The sequence below is a fragment of the Merops nubicus genome, unplaced genomic scaffold (assembly GCF_000691845.1).
Source record: "Merops nubicus isolate BGI_N331 unplaced genomic scaffold, ASM69184v1 scaffold21203, whole genome shotgun sequence".
Lineage (NCBI taxonomy): Eukaryota > Metazoa > Chordata > Aves > Coraciiformes > Meropidae > Merops > Merops nubicus.
In genome coordinates, this window is record NW_008601228.1 from 13,469 (window position 1) to 35,776 (window position 22,308).

The 22,308-nt window shown below is 38.9% G+C and overlaps 1 protein-coding gene across 1 annotated transcript in view; it reads left to right on the forward strand.

Moving 5' to 3' along the window:
* Nucleotides 1-2,956: 2,956 nt before the first annotated feature.
* ACAP2 (ArfGAP with coiled-coil, ankyrin repeat and PH domains 2) overlaps nucleotides 2,957-22,308 on the forward strand; it is a gene marked incomplete at its 5' end in the record, with an annotated part of 44,202 nt that continues 24,850 nt past the window's right edge. The window contains 8 exons of the mRNA XM_008937940.1: nucleotides 2,957-3,014; nucleotides 5,924-6,043; nucleotides 7,321-7,374; nucleotides 11,095-11,153; nucleotides 11,650-11,833; nucleotides 14,092-14,136; nucleotides 15,228-15,323; nucleotides 19,714-19,788. Coding sequence (XP_008936188.1) covers nucleotides 2,957-3,014; nucleotides 5,924-6,043; nucleotides 7,321-7,374; nucleotides 11,095-11,153; nucleotides 11,650-11,833; nucleotides 14,092-14,136; nucleotides 15,228-15,323; nucleotides 19,714-19,788 — 691 coding nt within the window. The remainder of the gene's footprint in view (nucleotides 3,015-5,923; nucleotides 6,044-7,320; nucleotides 7,375-11,094; nucleotides 11,154-11,649; nucleotides 11,834-14,091; nucleotides 14,137-15,227; nucleotides 15,324-19,713; nucleotides 19,789-22,308) is intronic.

The window sequence follows — 22,308 nt, forward strand, 5'->3', positions numbered from 1 at the left end:
GGCTGGTCTAGTACTGTGAATATGTCTGCATGAGACTAACTTTTCCACTATTTTTTATATGATGGAAACAGTGCAAGTAGCCAGTTCTAGGCAAAGAAACAGGGTTTGGTTGGATCCTAGCAGCTGTTTGATCCTGTCCAGCTGTAGGCCCCATATGTGCCTTCCCTCTATCATGTGGTAGTGGTGGGAAATAGCCCAGAGAACCAGCCTGGTACTTCAGGGGCCTGTGGTCATTCAAAGATGTTCTGCAGTGAATCAGCTGGTGGAGGGGCTGTGATATCTTTTAGCTTTGCTTTTTACTTCTTTCTTCACTTGCCTCTTTTTTTTTTTTTTTTTCCATATTCTGTTGTTGCTTTTCTCCCAGTTTAACTTATTGTGTCCTAAAATTTCCCCCTCGGAATAGAGATTTAATTACTAAGCAGATGTGTTGTCTCCATTCTGCCTGCTCTAACTGCCTTTATCTCTCTTCTTCATCTGGAATCGTAGACTTTTTAGCTCATTAAGTCGTGTGGAGCTAGAGCTCTTTGCTAGTTAAAGACACTGGAAAAAAAATAATTCTTATCAGATCTTGCTGCAGTTCTGTAAACAAGCTACTTAATCATGCTTTTATGTTAATACCAAAGAAACAAATAAAAATTGATTGCACTGTGATTATAAACAAACAAATATAAATTTGCAGTCTAAATATTGAGATGCTTTTCCTTCCTTTGTTGTTGTGTGGGGTTCTTTTTTGTATTTGGTGGGGTTTATTTTGTGTGTTTAGTTCATTTTTTTTCCTCTCATAATGTTCTTTGAAACAAGATTTAACTCGAGACTTAAACGTAAGTTAATCATTTATGAAATAAAGTAAGTAAAAAAAGATGATGTTGCCTGAAATCCTTTCGGGTCTGAAGTTAGAGAAGAGGCAGAAGCTGAAATGTAACTGCAGGAATGTGCTTAGATGTAAAACCTCAAGTGTAACTGTGGGAATGCCTTTAGATATGAAAAACGGAATGCAACTATGTGTTAGTGAAATCTGCAAAAAGCTGGGAATGTCCTGCTCAGTGTTTGAGAACTGCAGGCAATTGGCAGTGTTTTTCAGAACTATTCTTGTAAAAACTTTTCCTGAGTTTGCGGCCTGATCCAGTCTTTTTTTTGTTTGTTTGTTTGTTCTTGGCTTGAATTCGTGTGAACTAGAACAGAATTAGCAAGAGACAGTAAAGCTGTGGCTCTGTGTACTCTCGCCTCAGTGGCAAGGCTGGCTTAAGACATTCCTGCTCCCAGTTGTACTTCCCTGCTTGTCTCACTTTTTCCAAGAAGAGCTTTTTGTACGAGTGAAATGTATCTGATCCAATTTTCCAAAAAGCATTACAGAAAACTTGCTATTACTTGGTTTTTTTCCCCCCAAGGTGGACTACTGCTAGTGAACAGTGTGGCTCCATGAACAATTATGCTGGAATGACTTAAAGCATGAGGCACCCTGTGATGGAAGCAAGGGGTGGGAACAGAGCTGTGCCTCTCTATATCTGTGTAATGTGAAATCTTAGTCTCATTGAGTAGATTTCTGTAGTGTAGCATTCACTGCCAAAATTTAGTACATTCAAGCTCTCACAGCAACAGCCTGATGAAACAGCAATGGTCATGAACTCTGAACAAAGTGTCATGGTTTCCCAGGCTGCTTCTCTTCTCTTCATGTAGCAATAGGTAAGGAAGGAGGGGTCAAATTGAAGTGCTGGGGTTAAACCCCCAGCCCTGAATGAGCGTTGGCATATGGATGGCGTCTACAACCAGGCAAGAAAGACCCTCCTGATTGGTGTTTGCTCAGGCTCTGGCCAGCCTTGGGTGGGAACTGATTAGGGGGTCACCACCAGGTGCCCTCACCTTCCACATGACCTTAGAGGAGGGGCAAGAAACCACCTCTGTAAAGGCTGACTCTGCTTGCAGTGCAGCTGGGAGGCCTGTCCACACAGTGCATGTGCTGTGTGAGGATTCTCTATTGAAAGGGCTCCCCGACTCTTCACAGCAAGTAGAGTTCCTAGTAATGTCGGGACAGGAAAGAGGCAGGAAGGGAATTGTGAGGTTTTCTCCTGGCAATCACTATATAATCAGGATCAGACTGATTGCCTGGGTCCTTCCTTCTCCCACGTGGAATCGGCTCGCTCCCTTCTCTGCTACATTGTGTCGTGGGTGGATACATTGATCGATTCCTTCCTCCCGTGGTGGGCCACCTTGGACCTCTTGCATGTGATCTGAGCCCAGAGGGAGGGATCTGGCTCATGCGTCTCCCATTAATGAGAATATCCTTCCTAATGGGGCAAGTGGTCAGGGAAAGACAAATGAAACATCAGCTCTCAAGCAAAGAAAGTTATGCTTTAGAAGTGCTTCATGAAAGCAACTTTTACTGGCAAGTAAAATTTGACAGACCTGAAATTTGTAACCAGTCTAAACTAGGGGCAAATGATAAAAACAAGTATGCTGCTTGAACTTACTGCTAAGTCAGTTTTACTCGTAGCAAATGTTATATTTTTCATAATTTCATTGCAGTGCTGTTCATTAAATAGCTCTACTTTTGTAGGTTTGCAGGTTTGAGCCAGGAGAGTCACCAAAAGAATGACTTCAGAGATTTCACTCAGACTTTCTTTCCTTTGTTGTTGCTTTCAAACATACAGACTATTTGCTATACAAGAATAGAGGAAACCTATTTCAATGTGACAAACATTAGGATTAATAAAATTTCATCTTTAATCTTTACTACTCAACTATATGTTTTATCAGTGATGTAGTTTTTCTTCTTTCTACCGTCAAATTTTCCGCAATTCTTGTGGTTCTCTAAAATCTATGCTGTTTAATAGCTGAAATTCAGGTGAGACTAGGATGGCATTAAATGGGTTAAATTAATGTCTCCCTGCCCCTTTCCCTCAGTCCCAGAGTATTTTTATGGAGAGTTTTACAGGAAAAACATTTTTTACCCATGCAGGGCAGCTTTAGAAGAAGTAGAAGGAGATGTGACAGAACTGGAACTGAAACTTGACAAGGTAAGCTTTTTAGTTCAACAGTGTCCATTCTGAAAAATATAAAAAGATGTGATTAGATTTTGTTTCCAAGTGCACAGCTGGGGAACGGCAGCAGCCGACCGAGCGTTCTGCCTTGCAGGGGGAACTGATCTCTGCCGAGTGCACAGCTGGGCCTCGGGGACCCAGGCTTCAGTAAGAAGCAGCCACAGCCAGTGAGAACTTGCTTTCTGCCCTGGCTCTGAGGGTTTGGATTGTGCAATGCCCTCCTGACTCTGTGGCCCCTCACACTCATGTGACTCAGCCCCACAGTGGGAGCCACATGCAAACTAACTCAGCTTTCCTGCGAGCTAAGAGCCAGGGGCTGGCCACCCCAGCATCGAGAGCTCGTGTTTTGTAATGGCTGCATACTGTGAGGACATCTGGATATCCTTTGTTTTAGGGATTTAAAGTCAACCCTTTCTCTCTTGGATAGCCCACAGCAGGATAGCTGTAACAGAACCTTCATTCGCATCTGGAGGACTTAACTATCGTAAAAATTCATCCTGCCGTTTGTCGGACCTTGTACATGTGTATGAAAGTTTGTCTTGCATCTCTTCAGTGCCTTAAAATCCATTTATTGATTTCCTAACTGGTAGTATTTGGAGGGTTTTGTTCTTTGCTAGTGTTTTTAGGGCGGCTTGTTTTTTTTTGTTTGTAGAAAGTCTCCTTTCCTTAGCATTTTATGCTAAATGTTTAAAATTATTTTTTGCCTCTATTTTAATGTGGTAGGCACGTGTAATTTGTTCACCTCCTTAGCTACTAGTTGAATATGACTAAGTCAGTGTCAAGTCTGAAGACTTTTTGTTACTTCATGTCATAATTCTTCTAGCTTTTGTAGTTAATATAACCATTTGCTCTTTCAAAATTTTTGATTTGGTGTGAATTTTTTTTAAACTGATTGATAGAAGACACATTTTTACTGTAGGGGTGATGATTAAATGATGTAATTATTTAAAGGATCTGAAAAATCTCTCTTGGAAGTTTGTTGTCCATCAGTCTAAAAGGGTCACTTTTTGGGACTTGGCCTGTAACTTTTTCTGCTCAGTTATTCATACTAAGTTTTATTGTCCCGCAATTATGACTTTGGGCTACATTATCTGTGTGGTACCCCCCTGCCCCAGAACAAAGGATGCTGGCTTCAGGACTGTGAACCATAAGCAAAAATGATGAGAGCTTAAAAAACAGGATCGTGCTTGTAGAGATCTCCCCTGGCTCCCTTGTTCAAGCAATGTAGTGTCAGGGTTTAACCCCAGCCAGCAACAAGGCACCACACAGTTGCTTGCTCATTCCACCCCAGTGGTGTACCTGCTCTGTCCTGGGCTTATCCGTGGCATTATTAAGGCATTGACTGACTAGGTTTAAGGTTGGACATGGTGATCCTAGAGGTCCTTTCCAACCATAGTGATTCTATGATTCTATGGCCACACACTTTGAGGTGCTCCAGCATGACCATGCAAAGTCACAGGTGCTTCAAGGTGTGCCTGCTGCATCAGTGACTTGTCCCTGGGTCACAGCCCTTTTCAGAGGTATCCCTGCTGTGGCACAGATGTAACCATGCCCACAGATGCCCTCGGGCTCACACTGGTGTTCTAGCCTGTCCAGTACAGCAGAAACACAAATGGCCAGGCCAGGCACGTGGCCACTGGTGTTACCAAACTGCTCCCAGGCCCAGAAGTGGAGGGTGGTCAGCAGCACAGCAGTGGCAGCAGAAAGCAGCCACTGACGAGCACTGGACTGCACTGCACAGCAAGGCACACAGGCCCCATGGCAAGCACAGAAGCCTGCTGATTAATAGCTGAACAGCAATAACAGCTACGAGTTCAATCTGACACATTCCAATCAGATCTGTGTTGTCTTGAACCCTCTGAGCCCCACACTGGGCACAGAAAAAGACTGACATGGTTTAACCCCAGCTGGCAACTAACCCACACACAGCCACTCACTCACTGCTCCCTCAGTGGGATTGGGGAGGGAACTACTCTTTGAATAAGACAGAAAGGTCACTTGGGTAGTTTCCTTGCTCTAGCATAGGATCAAGTGCTTCTGTGTTGTTCTTCATGAAATTTAATCTAACCCCTTTGAAAAAATCCTTCAGAGACAAAGGTTATATCTTCTGGTTTTATGCTTAGTTTGGTTTAGGGTGGGGGAACTCAATTATAATTTGCCTTCTCTCAAGAGAGTATCTTAATGATTACACTTATTTCCCTTTTTTAATTAATGGCTCAGTGCATAAGTAGTTCAAAAAGTGGGAAAGCATCCATCACAAGGTACTGATGGCCTTCATATCAGACTCCACGGTCCCGTGGTAGCTAAGGTGCTGACCTGAGCAGGGAGTGGTGGGAATGGAAACCCCTTAGAGAGAGACTAGTCTGTTGTATGAGTGAAAATGAACGATTTCACCATCTGAGATGTAGCAGACTCTCTTCAGTTTTCATTGTGCCTTTTGCTTTCCTGTGCCTGTACTCTGAGTGCCTCAAGATGAAACAAGTGCTGTGGCTTTTTTGTGGGGATTTTTTTTGGCTTTGAAACCACAGAACACTTAACTGGTTAGAACCCAACCAATTTATGTTTCAGTTGCTGTGCTTTTTGCCCTCCTACATCCCTCTCTTGAAATATGTGCAAAATCTCAGTTAACAGTAAAATAAATATATTACGAAGAGTCGTAACCTTCTCAATGGCATATCAGTTGACCTGGAGTAGTATTTTTATAGCTATCACTATACAACTGAAAACTTTTCATAGAATACGGGGCTCTGTAAATTTAGAATTTTACTTTTGAAATCTTTGATTCTTAGACTTTGCTAAGTGCAGTGAGTTTCACGTTTATATGGTGGTGTAAAAAGCAAAATAAACCAGAAAACTTCCACTTTGTCCTGTTTTCCTCTCTTTAGCTGGTGAAGCTTTGCATTGCAATGATCGATACTGGGAAAGCATTCTGTACAGCCAACAAGCAGTTCATGAATGGAATTCGAGACCTCGCACAATATTCCTGTAAAGATGCATTGGTTGAGGTAAGTTCTTTAAGAGGTGGAAATGGAAGGAGAAAAGCGTAACTTAAAAAGGGTAAAATACAACAGTTGCAAGAGAAGTAGTTGAAGCTTATACTATTATTTGCCTTTTTGCTTCTTTTTCTTTGAGATGTCTTAAGTGTGCATTTTTTTACTGTGGTGCACTGTTTGTGCTGTTTAGTTTCAGCTTTAATGTGCAATGGCAAGGGTCTTCCAAATTCCAGAAAATACGTATGAGTTTAGGAATAATCATCTTAGAAGGAGTGGAGAAAGTCAGGTTGAAGCTGTGACCAGCTGCCCTGTTTACTTTGCTAAACAAAGGGGTTCTAGTCATGAGTTCCTAAGAGCCAGGTCTCTGCAGCTAAACCCCCAGAGCTGATCCTCTAGGCCGTGGAACTGGCACTCTATAATACATAATAATTTTGTTTTTTTTTTTTTTTTAATGTGCAGAGCCCACTCTGGTGTAACCTCAGACCAATGTCTTGTTAAGCTCATTTGGAACACCTACAATTTTCTATGTTACTGTGAAATGAGGTCTGAAATTGTGTAGTGTGCAGGTATAACTGTGTGCTCATCTCTGTGTAGATCAGCTGTATTTGATGGTTGTTGTGTAGTAGAAGGTCAATTGTATGCATGCATCTTCACACACTAGTTGAAACAGGTAATGCCTGTGAACTTCAGAGTAGTCTGTGTGCAACTGAAACTGTAGTTGTCTGGGAATTTACTTGCTAGAAACCTAGTGTGATGGCAAACTAGTAAAACACTCTTTGATTCTAAGTAGGTTTTTGTTAGGCTTGTGTAAGCAATAAGCATTTATCTGAACATATTAGGGACAGTTGTTTTCTAACTCTGAAACATCGATTCTACAGATGTTGCTAAGCCTGTCAGCAGGAGTTCCTACAGTATATGTGTGTACTGATAAATACAACATGTTAACCAGGGTTTTGGAGTATTAAATGTTAATAAATATTATGTAATATTAAATATTGTAAAATAATGTGTTAAATTATGTGAATTTGTGTTTTCCTGCTTTGCTTCAGTTTGGTCCTTTATATATAGGTAGGTAACAGTAATATTTTTGCTACAAGTAACTTTAATAGACTTGCTTGATACTACCCCCATGTTCTCCTCCTAGCAAAATGGTTTTAATTTGATAATCATGCTGAGGAAAATCAATTTCCAAGTTCTTTATTGAAAAGCTGTAAACCTCTGAAATGTTGCTTTCATGCTGTGTATTTGCTAGGGCTTAACTTAAAGCACCTTGTTTTTCCTCTTTCCAGGCCAGCTTGACAAAGTTCTCTGACACCTTGCAGGAGATGATCAATTATCACAATGTAAGTATTAGTAGCTGAAACACAAGACACTGAGAGCTTGCCTCCAGTTGTATTTGATGACAGAATAATCCTGAAGCTTTTCTTGTTGATACTATTTACAAAATCAAGGTTTAAGTAGTGTTAAATACCTCTCATATATTTGTAAATATTTAGTTTATGAAGTATTTATAAACATTTCCTTTTCTGCAGATTTTTCTCCCCCTTTATTTTTTGTTTGGCATTTGTAAGCTTTGCTAAAACCCAGTGCTGTAAGACAGAGTAAATACTGGATTGTTTTATCTTTTTGTAATCAAACTGATTACTTGGCAATGAAGTGTCAGCATATCTCTTTGCTGGGCTGAAATAATTATTACGTTTTCCATACTTTTTTCTCCATCCTTTTATAATTCACAAAATGAAACACCTCTGATTTGTGTGCAGCTCCCTTTTTGGAAGTATGACAGATTTAGGCAAGTGTAAAGAAAGGAGGAAATGCTAGGATTTAAGACTCAAAGTGATTTTTAACTTGTCAGACTTCATCAGAAAGCTCAGTTTTACCTGGATTCGAAATAGATTTTTTTTTTTCTCTCCTCTAAAGCCAAAAAAAAAAAAAGCGCCAAAGAGGGATGTGTTTGTTCTTCTATTTTCTCCCTCTTTCCTTGGCCCCTACTGCTTTTCTTTCATTTTCCAGCAAATTGCTGGAAAGCAACTGAAGTGTCTCTAAACTGCTGAAAATATACAGGGCACTTAAAGCTTTTTTTTTTTATACCACCAGGAGTTTGAAATGTAGTGAGATACAGAGAATGCAGTTCAAAAAACTCCAGCTGAAGTTGTTGGTTTGCATTTAACTTAGCAGCCTAAAATTGCCTTACTAGGCTTTTTTTTTTTAAATGTGTGTTTTTAGAAGGGAAGGGAAACAAAGGGAAGCAGGTTAATAGTGTGGAGTTGGATTTCCTTTTCATTGTATGAGGTGTATGTATCTACATCTAATACAGTGAAAACTGCCAAGAGAGGAGTAAGTGGACAGGGATGCTTTGATGGTACAGTGCAAAGGTGCAGAGCAGCAGTAGTGGGAGGAAGTGTTACTTTGATGTCAGTGATTTCTGCAGAGTCAGCTGAGAGGCTGAATCCAGTTGCCTGTTACTGTTTTACACTCTTCATCACATGTGCTTCTGGTTACCCTCTTAATCATGTCTTCACTATATGATGTGCTCTTTTTGACACACATGATCTACGTCCTATATTCTGGCTGCTGTTACTGTTCTACATGATTGTGGCTTGCAGTGTTCTGGTAGAATTTGGCACAGTGTGACTTTCCCTTTTCCCTTGGGCAGTTTGAAGGCAGAGAGCAAAGAGTAAGCCACATTGAAAGATTTCTTTACAGATCTAAGTAGGAACACTTTGAGTTCTGTCCTGCTTTTTTCCCTCCACTTTCTTGCTGTGCTCAAGCATAGTGAGTAGAACAGTAGCTTTTACCAAAAGACACAAACATAAAAAGTTAGTCATGTTACAAAGTTCTGATGTAGGGCTTTGCCAGACATGCTGTCATCCTGTGTTGCTTTTGGTGAATCTGTTTATTTCAGCAGGACTTACTAGCTCAGAGTGTCAGCTCTGTTGTGCACCAAGTTGGCAGGGGAGCCATCAAGAATGAGAAGAAGCTAGAGGGAGAAAGATGAGGCAGGCATCTTCCAGAGGACTGAAGGAAGGGGTAGGAGACAGTTCCACAGAGATCTGGATGACTGTTGGTTTTCTCATGTGAGGCTTTACTACAAATAAGGCTAGGAACCAGACTAATGCAGCATCTTCACTGATTTAGCAGTAGCAGAGTAGATTTGACATCTTATGGCAAACAGCAGCTTACTTAAACTGGGTTTAGAGTATGTGCAAGATAATGTATTGAAAGGTTATGAATCTAGTCAGGTTATGATCCAGGACACTTTTTTCTGTTCTTTTAGGAAAAAAAAATGTAATTTTCTGCCTAATGCTTTTTTCTTCTGCATTACTGTAAGCAGAATTGCAAGGCTCATTTCTGGGAGTCCACTAATCAACTGAGTTCCCATCTTGCTATACTCTTTCTGTATTGATCTTCATTGGTGCACTCCTCAGGCACTGGCAAGCTTAAATGTCAGCAGTGGGAGTAGTCCCAGCATGACTTCCAGCTTGTCAAGAAGTTCTTTAGTCTAGTTGTCTGTTTTTTTCTGGTTTCACAAAGTAGGAAGACAAACAGGATCTTTGGTGGGTTACTCTTAGATATACAACAATTCAGGTTGGAAAGGGCATCAGGAGATGTCTGGTTGAACTGCCTGCCTAAATTGGGGTCAGCTCTGAGGTTGGAGTAGCTGGCTTAGGGTTTTATCCCATTTGGTCTTCAAAACCTCCAAATATGGAGACTGGGTGGAGGATATAGTACCACTGTTAAAGGGTGACTTCAATTTGAGCATATTTTCCTTCAGTGTTTCAAGAAAAGAGAACACACTGGTGAGAGTTTTGCTGTCAGTATTTGGCATTGTATGGCTTTTCCTAAATTTTGTGAATAGGAAAAGACTGAGAACAGTTCAAGAAAATGTTTGACCTGAAACTTGGGAGTTCTTCAATTACTCTTTCAATAGAATTATATAACACTTAAACACTTTTAACAATTTAAATTCAACAATTTAACACCTTCTGGAAGACATTCTGTTCAGTTGGGCCAGCTACTACTTCCTTAATTCTTTCACCTCTGTTTTTTGGTTTTGTGCCCTGTGTATTTCTCTAACGCAGAATGGGAGATGTTAGAGGAGTTGGAAATTATGGCATCATCTGTGGTCTGATGAGTAACAAAAGGATTTGTCTCATAGGCATTGACTTGTTCCATTCTGTACTAAAACTCAAAGGGCAGATGTGAAGCTGAAGGAATTTGCATTTTCATTGCGTTTAATTCAGTTAGAGAATTTCTGGGGTCATAAGAGGAAAATGCAAGTTGTCTAACGCTCAGGTGTGCTTTGGCCTTGGGAATGTAACAGATTTCTCAAGCTTTACCATTTCAATGAGTAGATTATATTCTGCTGTGCTCCCCCTGCCCAAATGATAAGAAATCTGAGAAGCATGGCTTAAAACACTTAATCTTAGAAAAATAAGCAGCCATTCTCTCAGCAGGTCAACAGTGGGTGTTTTGTACAAGTGGATCGTGTATAGGAGATGGTACTAAGGACTCATGTCTGTTACATCTTCATCGTCAACTTCAGTCTGTGGGCTTTTTTTACTTTCTGGAAGTTAAGGGCATGGTCTTTCTATGATTTAATTTTTCTTTTGTTTAATTTTTCTTTAGTTGTTGGTTAAATTGTGAAGGTCTATAAGAATCAGAAAAAGTTGTTACTTAACATTCAAGGTTTTTTCTTCAAGGCTGTTTGTACAGTAATAGTCTTGACTGTTTAACAACCATAATTAATGCATCCTATGAGAGTGGGTGTGTCTTACAAGGTCAGGATGAGAGATTGAGATGCCAGGAGCTCTTGTCTCTCCTTATAACCCCACAGTCTTTAAGAAAACACCCACCATTGGTGTTTGGTTTGTGTTACATTCCTTTTTATATATATATTTTTTAATTTGAAAACTACTTTGAAAGGTTTTATACTTTGACTTTAAAGACATATTGGTTTACTAATAATTATAATCTAATTCTGCATAATAATTGTATATCTAAAGTGAAAAAGTGTGAATATCAGTAAGTTATTGACCTACCTTACTATCCTTTTCTTTCAGATCCTGTTTGACCAAACCCAAAGATCAATTAAAGCACAGCTTCAGACTTTTGTTAAAGAGTAAGTTAATTTGTAATTGTAATGGAAAAAGTTATAGGTAAAATAGAGTTTAAAAACATTTGATTTGAGTGGGTAGATGAAATATTTTTCCCCAAAATTGTCAGCCATAAATTGAGAAGTGCATATTAAAGTTTGTCAGAAATCACCCCAAATCAGTGAGGCTTTAGATCCAGCTGCAGAAATGTTGAATTACTATGAATTACTGATCTTAATTAAATGTTATCATTGTCTAATCTTAGGGGCAAAAAAAGTGCTTACCAAAGCTTTTCCCCAGTAAGATGAGATGCATTTAAGTTTCAATTTTGTCCTTTCTTCATAAGAGAAATTCAGAAAAGCTTTTATTGTACTTTGTATGATTTCCATTTGATCCAAATGTTTATTGAAGAATATGAAAACCAAGAATCTAGCTAAAAAAGTCATGAGCATGGTCTGTCTAGTGTATTTTTAACCACTTTTTGTGCTTTGGAATTCATTTGTTATGCATCTTTTTGTTTAGAGATATCAGGAAATTTAAAGATGCAAAGAAACAGTTTGAAAAAGTTAGTGAAGAAAAAGAGAATGCTCTAGTTAAAAATGCTCAAGTTCAAAGAAATAAGCAACATGAAGTAGAGGAAGCAACCAATATTTTGACTGCAACACGGAAATGTTTTCGACACATAGCTCTGGATTATGTTCTTCAGGTAAGTGCATCTATTGAAGTTAGTTTTCAAAACCATCTGTTCCATATAGGTAGAGATCACTCCTTCAGAAGTTCTTACTGTTAGCTTATCAGAAGCTTTGGCTCTTCAGTGAAAAAGAAATAACTGCCTTCAAGTAATTTTTCTTCTAGTGAAATCTGAGTGAAATTAATTTACTTGGTACATTCTTATTGCTTAATGCTTTGGTGTTCAGTGCTGTTGGAATAACACAGTTTAATTTTCAACTTGAACATTAATTTTGAAAAACCACTGCTTGCCTGATACCTGAATGCATTTTGTGAGTTGGCTATGCTGTAATTCCTTATATATTTGAAGGAAAAACTGTAACCTAGTGTAGGAAACACAAATTACTTGGATAATTCTGAAATAGGATGTTGGCAACTACCATAATTTCAGCTGTTTGCTTTAGGTTTTGTTTAACAAATCCTTCTTGTCTGGAAGCCTCAGAGTTTGGCATTGTGCTATAGGGGAAATCAAGAACAAAACTACTCTTCTGCTTTTTAGTGCTGATCTCCTACAGAGTGAGAGTTATTTGTCCTGCTACTTTGAATCCTGTGAAATAATAGTAAATTTTCTGTCAGTATTTAAAATTCATCTGTTTCATAGTTATCCACAACTACAGCAAACTGCAGGGTTATTGTAGCTCCAACGGTTGGGGGCTTGTAAATGGGTCTGGGGTTCTCCTATGACCAAAACCAGAACAACCTTTTAAAGTTATGTTGGTTTTATGTTAGACATTATTATCTGGATTTGTGACAGTCAAAGCTTAGTTAAGTGTTCTTTACATTGCCTGTATTACATGTGAAGTGAAGAGGAATCAATGTGATCAGCCCAGGCATGTCCACGGGTATGGTGGCCAGTGGCCAACATGGAACTCCTGCCTTCTGAACACTAAGGACAAAGTTCTTTTTTTATGTTTAAGAAGTCACATGAATTATGTACTGCTTGATTATTTGCACTAACATCAAATAGTAGTGGAGGGGAAGCTGTCAGTACTTACTGGAGGCCAGATCCTTGTGTGCATTGAACTGCAGATCTGCCTCCTGGAATTTGTATGCTCAAAGTATGAGCAGTTCATGCGATAAAGATGCATTTAAAGTAACGGGGAAAAGTTTCAGCATCTTTTAATTAATGCAGGCAAAAATGAGTTCAGCATTAGGTGTTCTTTCTGCTTATACTTAGGTGACTCTGTTCTGGAAAAGTGGCTTCACAACTGTGGTCTCTTTGTAGCTATATTGGCTTTAAACTCTTTCAATACTTTTGCTTTCCTTTTATGTTCTTTTTGCCCCTGGAGTTGAGGGCTTGTTCTATACAAACAAACCTTGATTATTTTTGCTGCAGAAAGTTTTCCAAAATACTGACTGAGAAGTACAATCTGGTTTTGATTGTAGTTTCAGGAAGTTTATTTCTTTTGCTGGAATTTTAAACTGACATAGAGGCGTTAGATTGCGAGGTCATGCATGTTTCTTCTGGGGCTTTTGAAGTAAAGTCACTAGTTGTGGATGACAGCCTTAAAGATTAGGTGACAAAGAGGATAGAGGAGCTAGGTGAATGTGAAAAATCAACTGTTTTTTCTATATCATGTTAAATTCTTCAAGTTCTAGGGCAACACCATTAATTAGTGACTTCAGCTAGCTTAAAATTGCAAGTATGTATGGAAAGTTACTCATTAAAGCTATTATCATCTAGCTTGTTTCAAAGGCTGGGGCTCTATCCCAATTTTGGGACACTTCAGATAACATCAGCCCAAGGGGAAAAAAATAAACATGCCCTGGTCCTTTCCTGTCCCCTGGCAGGAGGTGGCAGTGGAGCTGAGCGCGGCTACTTTAAGAAGCTGTTGGGCTGGGTTAGCTCATACTGTGAGAAAGGGTATTTGAAACATGTTGAATTCAGTCTCTTAAAAGTTGGTATCAAATCTTCTTGCTTGAAAAGTGTATCATATTATTTCTAGCTAGCATGTGATGTCTTATATTTTCCCTGTTAATACAAAAAAGTGACTGTCACCATGCAATTCTAGCTTCACAGGCTTTTTCTGACTGCATCGCTTCAATTCCATGACAAAACTAGCATGCATCTTCTTCTAAAAGTGCTTTGTGAAGTCTGATACTGAGTTAGATTCTTCCAATGTTTTAAACATTGATATGGTTATTTGGAAATAATTTGAAGTTTATTTCTGTGGAGAATATTTGCAAGTAGAATGAAATGAATTGCATGTTTGTTTTGTTGTTTTTTTTTCCTAGATCAACGTTCTTCAGTCTAAAAGGAGAGCAGAAATCTTAAAATCGGTAAGAGATACTGTATTTTGTGCATAGGAAATATTCAAATACATCTGAAATTAAAAATGTGACTGCAAAGCAATATATTAGAAATTAGTTCTTTTACCCATCAAAAGATCAGTACATTGGGCACTTCAGTGACAGTCAGTTTAGCCTTTACTGTAACTGAGCATAGATACTTAACTGTTTTGGCAATCCTTTTGGTTCCGATTTGAGTACTTTAAAGTTTTCACTGCTGTTGACCATCGGTATGTGTTTTCTGGTTAAAATCAATCTTTGCCCAATATTCTGCTATTTAGGTCTCCTAGATTAATCTATAAACAATAAGTACTTCTTATAATCTATTCTAAAATGGATTAATCTCTTTCTAAAAAAAACACAACTATTTTTAATGTAACTAGCATATAATAATAGCAAATATACAATATGCTTTAGTGTGATATCTGCTAAGTTAATATACAGTTATATCTGCACACTAGTTTTCTTCTGATAGTGTTCCCTTTTCTGCCACGCTGTCTGTGGAAAGTTTACTGAGGTAGAGAGTGGCAAATTAAGCGACGCTTTTCTGTCAAGGGTTTAGTGTCACTCCCATAATTTCCTTAATTCCTTTAAACAGCAAAAACTTTAGTTAGATCACGACTTTATAGCTGCTTGCCATTCTGCTCTGCATCTTCCCAACTTTTCTGTTTTAAGACAGGGCAGTCTTCTTGGCTATGTTCATAAAAGTTAAGTCTGGGATTGTTGGTAAATATATTCTGTAGCCCCTCTCTAATTTACATGTCCTAGTTAAGCAGGAGGTAACAAGTTTCAGGTGGTGTGAGTTTGAAGTAATTTTCTGCTATTAACTAGGTTTGATTTGTTTTGTTAATGGGTTTAATCCTGTTAACTAATTCCTGAGATTTTTGGTTTGGGTCTTTGCTGTCTTTACCTTGCATGTTTATTTACAAGCTCTCTGAGATATTCTAGTAAAATTGTTAGGACACAAGAGAGCAGAAGTTAACTCCAGAATTTTAAGTTTTTTCAAGTGCATTAGTTAAGTGATATGTTTGTCATGCCTGATAAATATTTATCTTTTAAAAATTTTTCTTTTTTCTTTCTAGATGTTATCATTTATGTATGCCCATCTGGCTTTTTTCCATCAAGGCTATGACCTTTTTAGTGAACTTGAGCCCTACATGAAGGATCTTGGTGCACAGGTAACAAATTACTTTAGAAACTCATAACTATATGCTGGAATGGGTGAAAACTTACTACACATCATAGGTACATCATAGATTTAGTCAACAAAAAAGGAACTGTAGTGTGATAAAGCCAAAGCATAAAAATACAATGAGTGGTTTGAATGAAAATAGTTAGAAACCAGAAGCTGTCAGTTTGCTAAAATTAATACTGTCTTTAGGATTTGTGTACTTAAACATAGCTGTGTGATGCCTTTTGAGGTACTCTGTGATAGTCAGAACAGTAGATTATTTTGTTCTGAAAATTTTTCCATATGGGCCCTATGTTATAAATATATTTAATAATAAAAGTAGATTACATTTTTCCCTCTAGTTGTATATGTTATGTACTGCATAAATTGCACATTGTGCCAAAAATAACATTGATATTAGCAACTTAGACTATAAACTGTAAATCTGATCTTAGTAGGTAGTGCAAAACTGAGTTTATACACTGAGCCCTTCTTTCCTGCTTTTGTTGTTTAAGAACACACAATTGTAGCTTTTGGGTTTTTCAGTGAGGGACTCATGAAAAGATTGGATGGACCACAGCCAGCTGCACGTGGGAGACACTGGAAATGGTTATGCCAAATAAACTTAAAACAAACAACATTCAACTGAAGATGTCTGATGCAGGAAGAGACTCACTCGTGTCTTTGACTTGTACTGAAAGCAAGTTGAATAGGCCTGGAAATACTTATACAGCACTTTCCTCTCCTCCCTGCCTCTTTCTGAGGACTTGCAAGAACTGCACGCATGCCAAACTGTCTATTGCCACTTCCTAACCTGAGCCACAAAATAAATTCTAAGTGTCTATCGAGATACAAAAGCAAATAAATGACAGCAGGCACGTGTTTGCATTCACATCAAGTACATGTGTCACTGAATGTCTTAAGCAGCTTGAACAATGTCATTTCTTATTCCTGCCACAGCACTGTTGTCATCTCTGCCCATCAGCCTGCGTCTGTCTGTGCAGTGAAGCAGATGGGGTACTGCAGAAAATAACTCCATCAGTCAAATGTCTTAATAGTTCTGTTTCTGCTAGATCAGTCCCCAGCCAGGTTGCTGTGGGTCTCAATTACTTGTGCAAACATGTGTTGGGGAGGTGCGTGTGCAGGCGTGTGACAGGCGAGTGGTAGAGCTGGGAAGAGAGACAGGCTGCCGGAGCTGGCACTGGCATTGAGAAGGGAAATGACTTGTTAGGTGTCATAGTGGCACCTGAAAGGGTGAGGTGCACACATCTGTCCTTAGTTGTACCTTCTGCTTTCTCACATCCTTCCATTTTGGGTTGTAATTGTTGGAACTGTAGTGTTTTGATAGTATCCAATGTGTCCTGCGCAAGCGGAGATGAGGAAAGGAGACACAAAGCTATGGATTTGGTAGTGGTTTATGGTAACAGCTAGGCTTTAATGTTTCTATTTGATTTATTTGAGCAAGGAACACAAAGTTACTTTTGAATGACTGGTCATCCTTTTGCTTGATGTGGTTAGGAGTATTGTGTAACATTCATTTTGGTGCTGGTATCATAGCAACTGGTCAAGTTCAAGTTAGAAAACCTAAACCTGAGAATGTTTAAAATATGTTGCAATTGGAGCAAGGATAGACCAAAGAGCCTGAAGTTGCCTAGCTTGTTGAATTATTCTTTTGTAGTAGACCTTGGCATTTAAGTGATGGATATTTGTCATGACAGAAGCAGACTTGTAAAGAGCTTGTGAAATTTTAAGTTAATGGCTTTGCAGTTTATTTGGGGTTTGAAGCTTCTGCCTTTCACAGGTCAGAAAGAAGGTATGCTGTGACATAGCAGTTTAGGGATTTGCTAGATTTTTCTGAAAATACTCAGACTTTCTGTTGGTGAGTTTTCCAAGGTAAATTGTATGTGTGATCTTAACTACAGGGTTTGGCAGCACCTGGAGCGATCTTAAATAGTATAGTTATAATTTTTAATTCTTTTGGTTTCAAAATAACCGGTTTAAATGATGGAATAGGATTGAGAAGTTTTTCTTTCTGGGTATTTTAAGTCAGGACAGGATAGCTTTTGACTCCTATCATTGCAGTGGAATCTTTAATGGCACACAAGTGTAACGAGCTTTTGCATGGAAATTACAGTATTTGGCACTTTTCATGTGTAACGTGTGATTAGTTTTAAAAAGGAAACCTACTTGAATTTTCATTCTGAGATGACTATTCAAAAAGCTAAACATTTTAGGCCTTATTTTCTACAGAATACCATTCATAGCACTATATGCTTATAAAAATACATTTATCAGTAAATGCAGTATTTTGAAAAACTTGATTTTTTTTTTTTTTTTTTTTTTTAAGACTACCCAGTGGTAGTTTACTTTGCTAGTTTAGCTTTGTGATTGGCCACAGCTCTTGGTAGTTGCTGATGGTCTTTTTTCTCTAAGGCAATTTATGCAATGCTCACCTGAGTGACAAGAGGAAATTTTGGTCTGAGCTTGGAAACTGGAATGATGCAATGCTGTCTTGACAGTAAAAAAGTGAATTATGAGATGAGCTGCTGTTAAGAACTTTGTTTTGGTGCTTAGGCTGTGGTAAATGTGTCCTTGCATTTTAAGATTAATTGTCCTAATTAAGATTAATACCCCTGCAATTGGCTACCTTCTGTTTCACCTAGCAGGGCAGGAGAAAGAATTCTTTGAGGGCCATGTGCAGATTCTTGAACCTGATGTTCGGGCAATAAGCTGGACTCCTTTAAAGCCTTGAGCAGCCCACGGACCAGTTCTCATCTTTATCACAAAGGAGCAGATTTCCCAGGGTTCTTGGTGCAAAACAGTCTTTGAGCACAGTGACAGCCCAGTCTCTGTTTTAGAGGCTCTTCTACCATTTTTAAGTCATATAGCTACATAAATATGATGTCTGGACACTTCAGTCTCTAATGAATTCATGTTCACAAATACTTAGGAGGTGTGAAAGTGCTGCTATAGCCATTTGATGCAGAGAAGAATTAAGAAAAGTAACCAAGCGTGGAACTGGATCCAGATGTCCCAACTATCTGATGGCTCCTCTGTTGTTGGAGGCTGTCTAGCACAAGAGTGTAATAGCCAGTTACTGTCCCTTTTTTCTCTCACTTAGATCCTTTCAAGCAGGGAAATGCAACACTGGAGAAAATGACCGGAGCTGGCAGGGGTTCACACTTGTGGTTGTCCGAGTGGGTGGATGTGCTCCTATTTGTGTGTGAGTTAGAGGTTCTGTTAGTCATACTGTGCCCACTGCCACGAGACTGACCAGCTGGAAAACTGCTGTTACACACTGCTCCTAGTCCCCTCCTCCTAGTCGTGGAGCAGGAGGAGGTCTGTCCCACGGATGTAAAGCTGTGGGCTGTGCCACTCTGGTCAGTGTGGCATCAGCAGCGGTGTTCAGGAGGGTGCCCTGACTGGGGTTAGTGGCACTTTGTGTTACAGGCTGAGGAAAGGAGTTCATCAGATTCCATAGCGTGTCACATAAGCACCAAGCTAACTTTTGGGTCTTTCAGGCAGCATGTGTTCTTCCACTTCACTGTATTTTTGATTTAAGCATTAATGTCTGGGGGGAAAAAAACAAACAAAAAAACCCCCCAAAAAAACCAAAGCCACCCAAAACAAAACCAAATCACCTTATTTTCTTACAAGATATCTTAAATTTATTTCCTCTTCTTTCCCTTCTATTTTTAAAAGGAAAAAGTTTATATAGTAATGCTATAAATGTGCTTGCAGCAATTTTTTTTTTTATATTATTATTGCAAACTTTGTAAGGATGCTAACTTAAATTCTCTCTGCTGTGACAGTCTCTCTTCTTTGTAAAATCTTAGTGTTATTATTTCTGAAACTAGAAACAGTTTGAAAGGTTCTACCTAAGATTTCAAGGAATCTTGCTCAAATACTGCTGGTGACCTGATGAAAACTATCAATACAAAAGCCTGGTTGAGGCAGTCTCTGCTTCATGGAGGGGAAAAATCAGTTGCATTTGCTCCTTCTGGTTGTTGCTGCTACTGCCAGTGGTGCTGCACAGGCCAGCCAGCCAGAGCAGCTAAAGCATGAGTCATTCTCTTCAGAGGCTGAGCACCAATGCGGTGCAGAGTCGCATAGGCTTGGCACCATGCTGTCCTCTGAAACGTTTCTGCTAAAGCTTAAAGAAATGTGCACCTTTTGTAGAGGTTAATTCAGGGTGGTAGTGCAGTGCTTTAAACAAGGCTCCAGTGGTTATTCAAGGTAAACGCTTTCTGACCAGAGAAGTAATTATGCTGTGCAAATAAAAGTCAGGCAATGTCTAGACATAACGTGTTCTTTTTTTTTTTTGTCAGCATTATGAAATCTACTGAGCCAAATTTCTCTTTATATCTAAAGATCCAATTTTCTGTTTCTCTTTACAGCTGGATCAGTTGGCTGTAGATGCTGCAAAGGAGAAGAGAGACATGGAGCAAAAGCACTCCACTATTCAACAAAAGGTACCTGAGAGAATGTAAAAGGCAGACTGCACACACATCTTTATCTCTCCCCAGCAGCACATCTCTGCACTGGAACTGAGGGATGGTATCTTTAGTGCAGAAAAACAGACATAATTAAGCATAGGGTTGGATTGCAGATATTCATTTTGTATTACAGAACAGAACGTTAAGCTTAGTTTTGACTGTACCACAAATAGAACAATAGAATTTATTTGAATGCTGGGACTCTTAACATTTCATTAGAACTCCTGGAAACTCATCTTGGAATCATACAGTTGTAAAAGTTGCTCGCTCTCTCTCACTCTCCCTCCTGCATGTCTGTAGAAGAGGTGCATGTGCTGCACAGTCCTACAGTCATGTGTCTCATTTTCTGGACTGTGCCAAGTAGGAGTGCAGCACCTGGAGGTAGCATGGCAGCTGCTATTGCATGTAAAGAGCAAAAGTAAACTTCTATAAATGCTGTCTGATGTATGGTATTCAGCTGTACACAAATGTGAAAATTATATATGTGCAATAATTCTTGCTCTTGCTTGTTGAGAAAAATGCAGATAACTCATTTCGGGGGGGGGGGAATGACTTCTGTTGTTTGGATGTTTCAGAAGCTCTAGATCAGTATTGGTTTTGCAGGTGTAATGCTAGAAGTTAAATATTTCCACTGAACTCTCCAGTAGTGAGCTAATACTGCAGGTACTTTTGAAAGGGATTAGATACCAGTTTAAAGGTAATGCAACACTTCTTAATCTCATTCAAATATATTCTATATCTGTAGCATAAGTTAAAAAAAAATACCAGCCCGTAATGTAAATGAAATCTGATAAGAATCCAGGAATAAATACATGCTAAGAGTATAATTTATTGAGCCTTAGTTGGAGTCAGTACGAATGGGGAAAAGTAACGTTTGGTTGCTGAAAATGGTTTTTGTCCCTTCGTCTCATCGTTCCTGCAGGAGCTGGTGGGAAGCCTTAGGACTTGCAGTAGCTGAAATTCATTCAGCAGATACAATGATGGGTTTTAGGGCAGTTCTGATGTGCTGTTTAGAGACAGACAGTAGATAACTACAGTCAAGGAAGGAAAAGAAAGAGGGAAAATGGGTAACATGTGGAGCTTGAGAATTATCACTGATGTTCAAATTTTAATTTGTTTGGGCTCAATAGGCCTAGTTTCAGGACTGGGCAGTAGTTGAGGCTTTTACTGTTAGAGAGCAGCGGTGCTTGGTGAAGGATGTAAGTTGTGGGCAATTATCTTATAATTTTCCATAGAAATAATAACCTGTTACTGTGAATTATGGTCTTTGCTGCTGCCAAGGTTGTTTACAGTCTGTTTTTTCTTCAAATGCTGCTTGAGGCTGCTTTACAGGTAAACTATTTCTAATTGTGTCAATGGTTATTCAGACTTAAGCTTTGTGAAACTTGGTAAGCTGTTATTGTGTGTAATCCAAATATTCTTGGATTCTAGTACAAATAGCAATCATGAGGTTATGTATTGTTCCTTATTTTAATTGACTGACAATTTTACACTCAGTCTAAAATATAATCAGGGCAATTGGATTGTGTTGTTTGTTGTCCTTTGGAGGTTCTGTGTTTCAAGTTGTACATGTTGTCTCCTGTCCTTATCGGTGAAGTCATTGCTGTGTTTTTTTGGTAGCGCCTAGATTAATGCATCTAGGTTTTGGAGGGCATGTTGTGTTGGAGATTCCTCGTACAGCTCATCAAATAATTTGTGTCATTTCTTACTCAGATCATGTTGTCTGTTTTTGTCTACTACTTGCCTTTCCCGACCTTCCCACCAGGTTTGCCTCCAGGTCGTCAGGATTTCAGAATCTTGAACTACCTTGCATCTTGTTCTTTATATCATTATTTGTCGTCTGGTCAAACTGACCAGAATGGCAACCTTGTTCTTGTTCTCTTCTTTTGCCTTGTCATGTTGCTTTCTGCTGGGCTGCCTTTTAGGCATATGTTCCCAGATCTACCAGTTGCCATATCCTCCCGTGCTTTATAACTACTGAAACTTCTGCTTCTTGTGTTGAATGCTCCATGAGGTTTATATGCATTTAATACACTGAAGTTTTAATCTGATGCTTCAGAATGATGCCTTTTCTTCATTGTGTGGATAAAGAACAGTTCCTTTTCTGAAATGTATAGGTAAGTGCACACGTGCACATGCCGACTCACTCACTACCTGTGTTTGCATATATGTGCATATGCATGCAGAATAATTGCACTAGTTAAATTATTCATCCCACTTTTCTTCATAATCTTCATGCTATTTAATTAGGCTTTTGCCTGTAAGGCTAATACAAGTCATGGAAGAGCTTGATCACCACTATAGTTTGATTTCTGTTTTAAGAGAACTGGTGTGTAATTTTGTTGTAACTTTTGTGTTCCATTTACTCAGCAAATATGCAGGAAACGTTTTGTGTGTGTGTAAGACATTTTTTCCTTTTTAATCTGCAACAACACATATTATGAATTAATCTAAAATGTCATGATTATTCTTGGAACTTATTGCAATATATTTTTA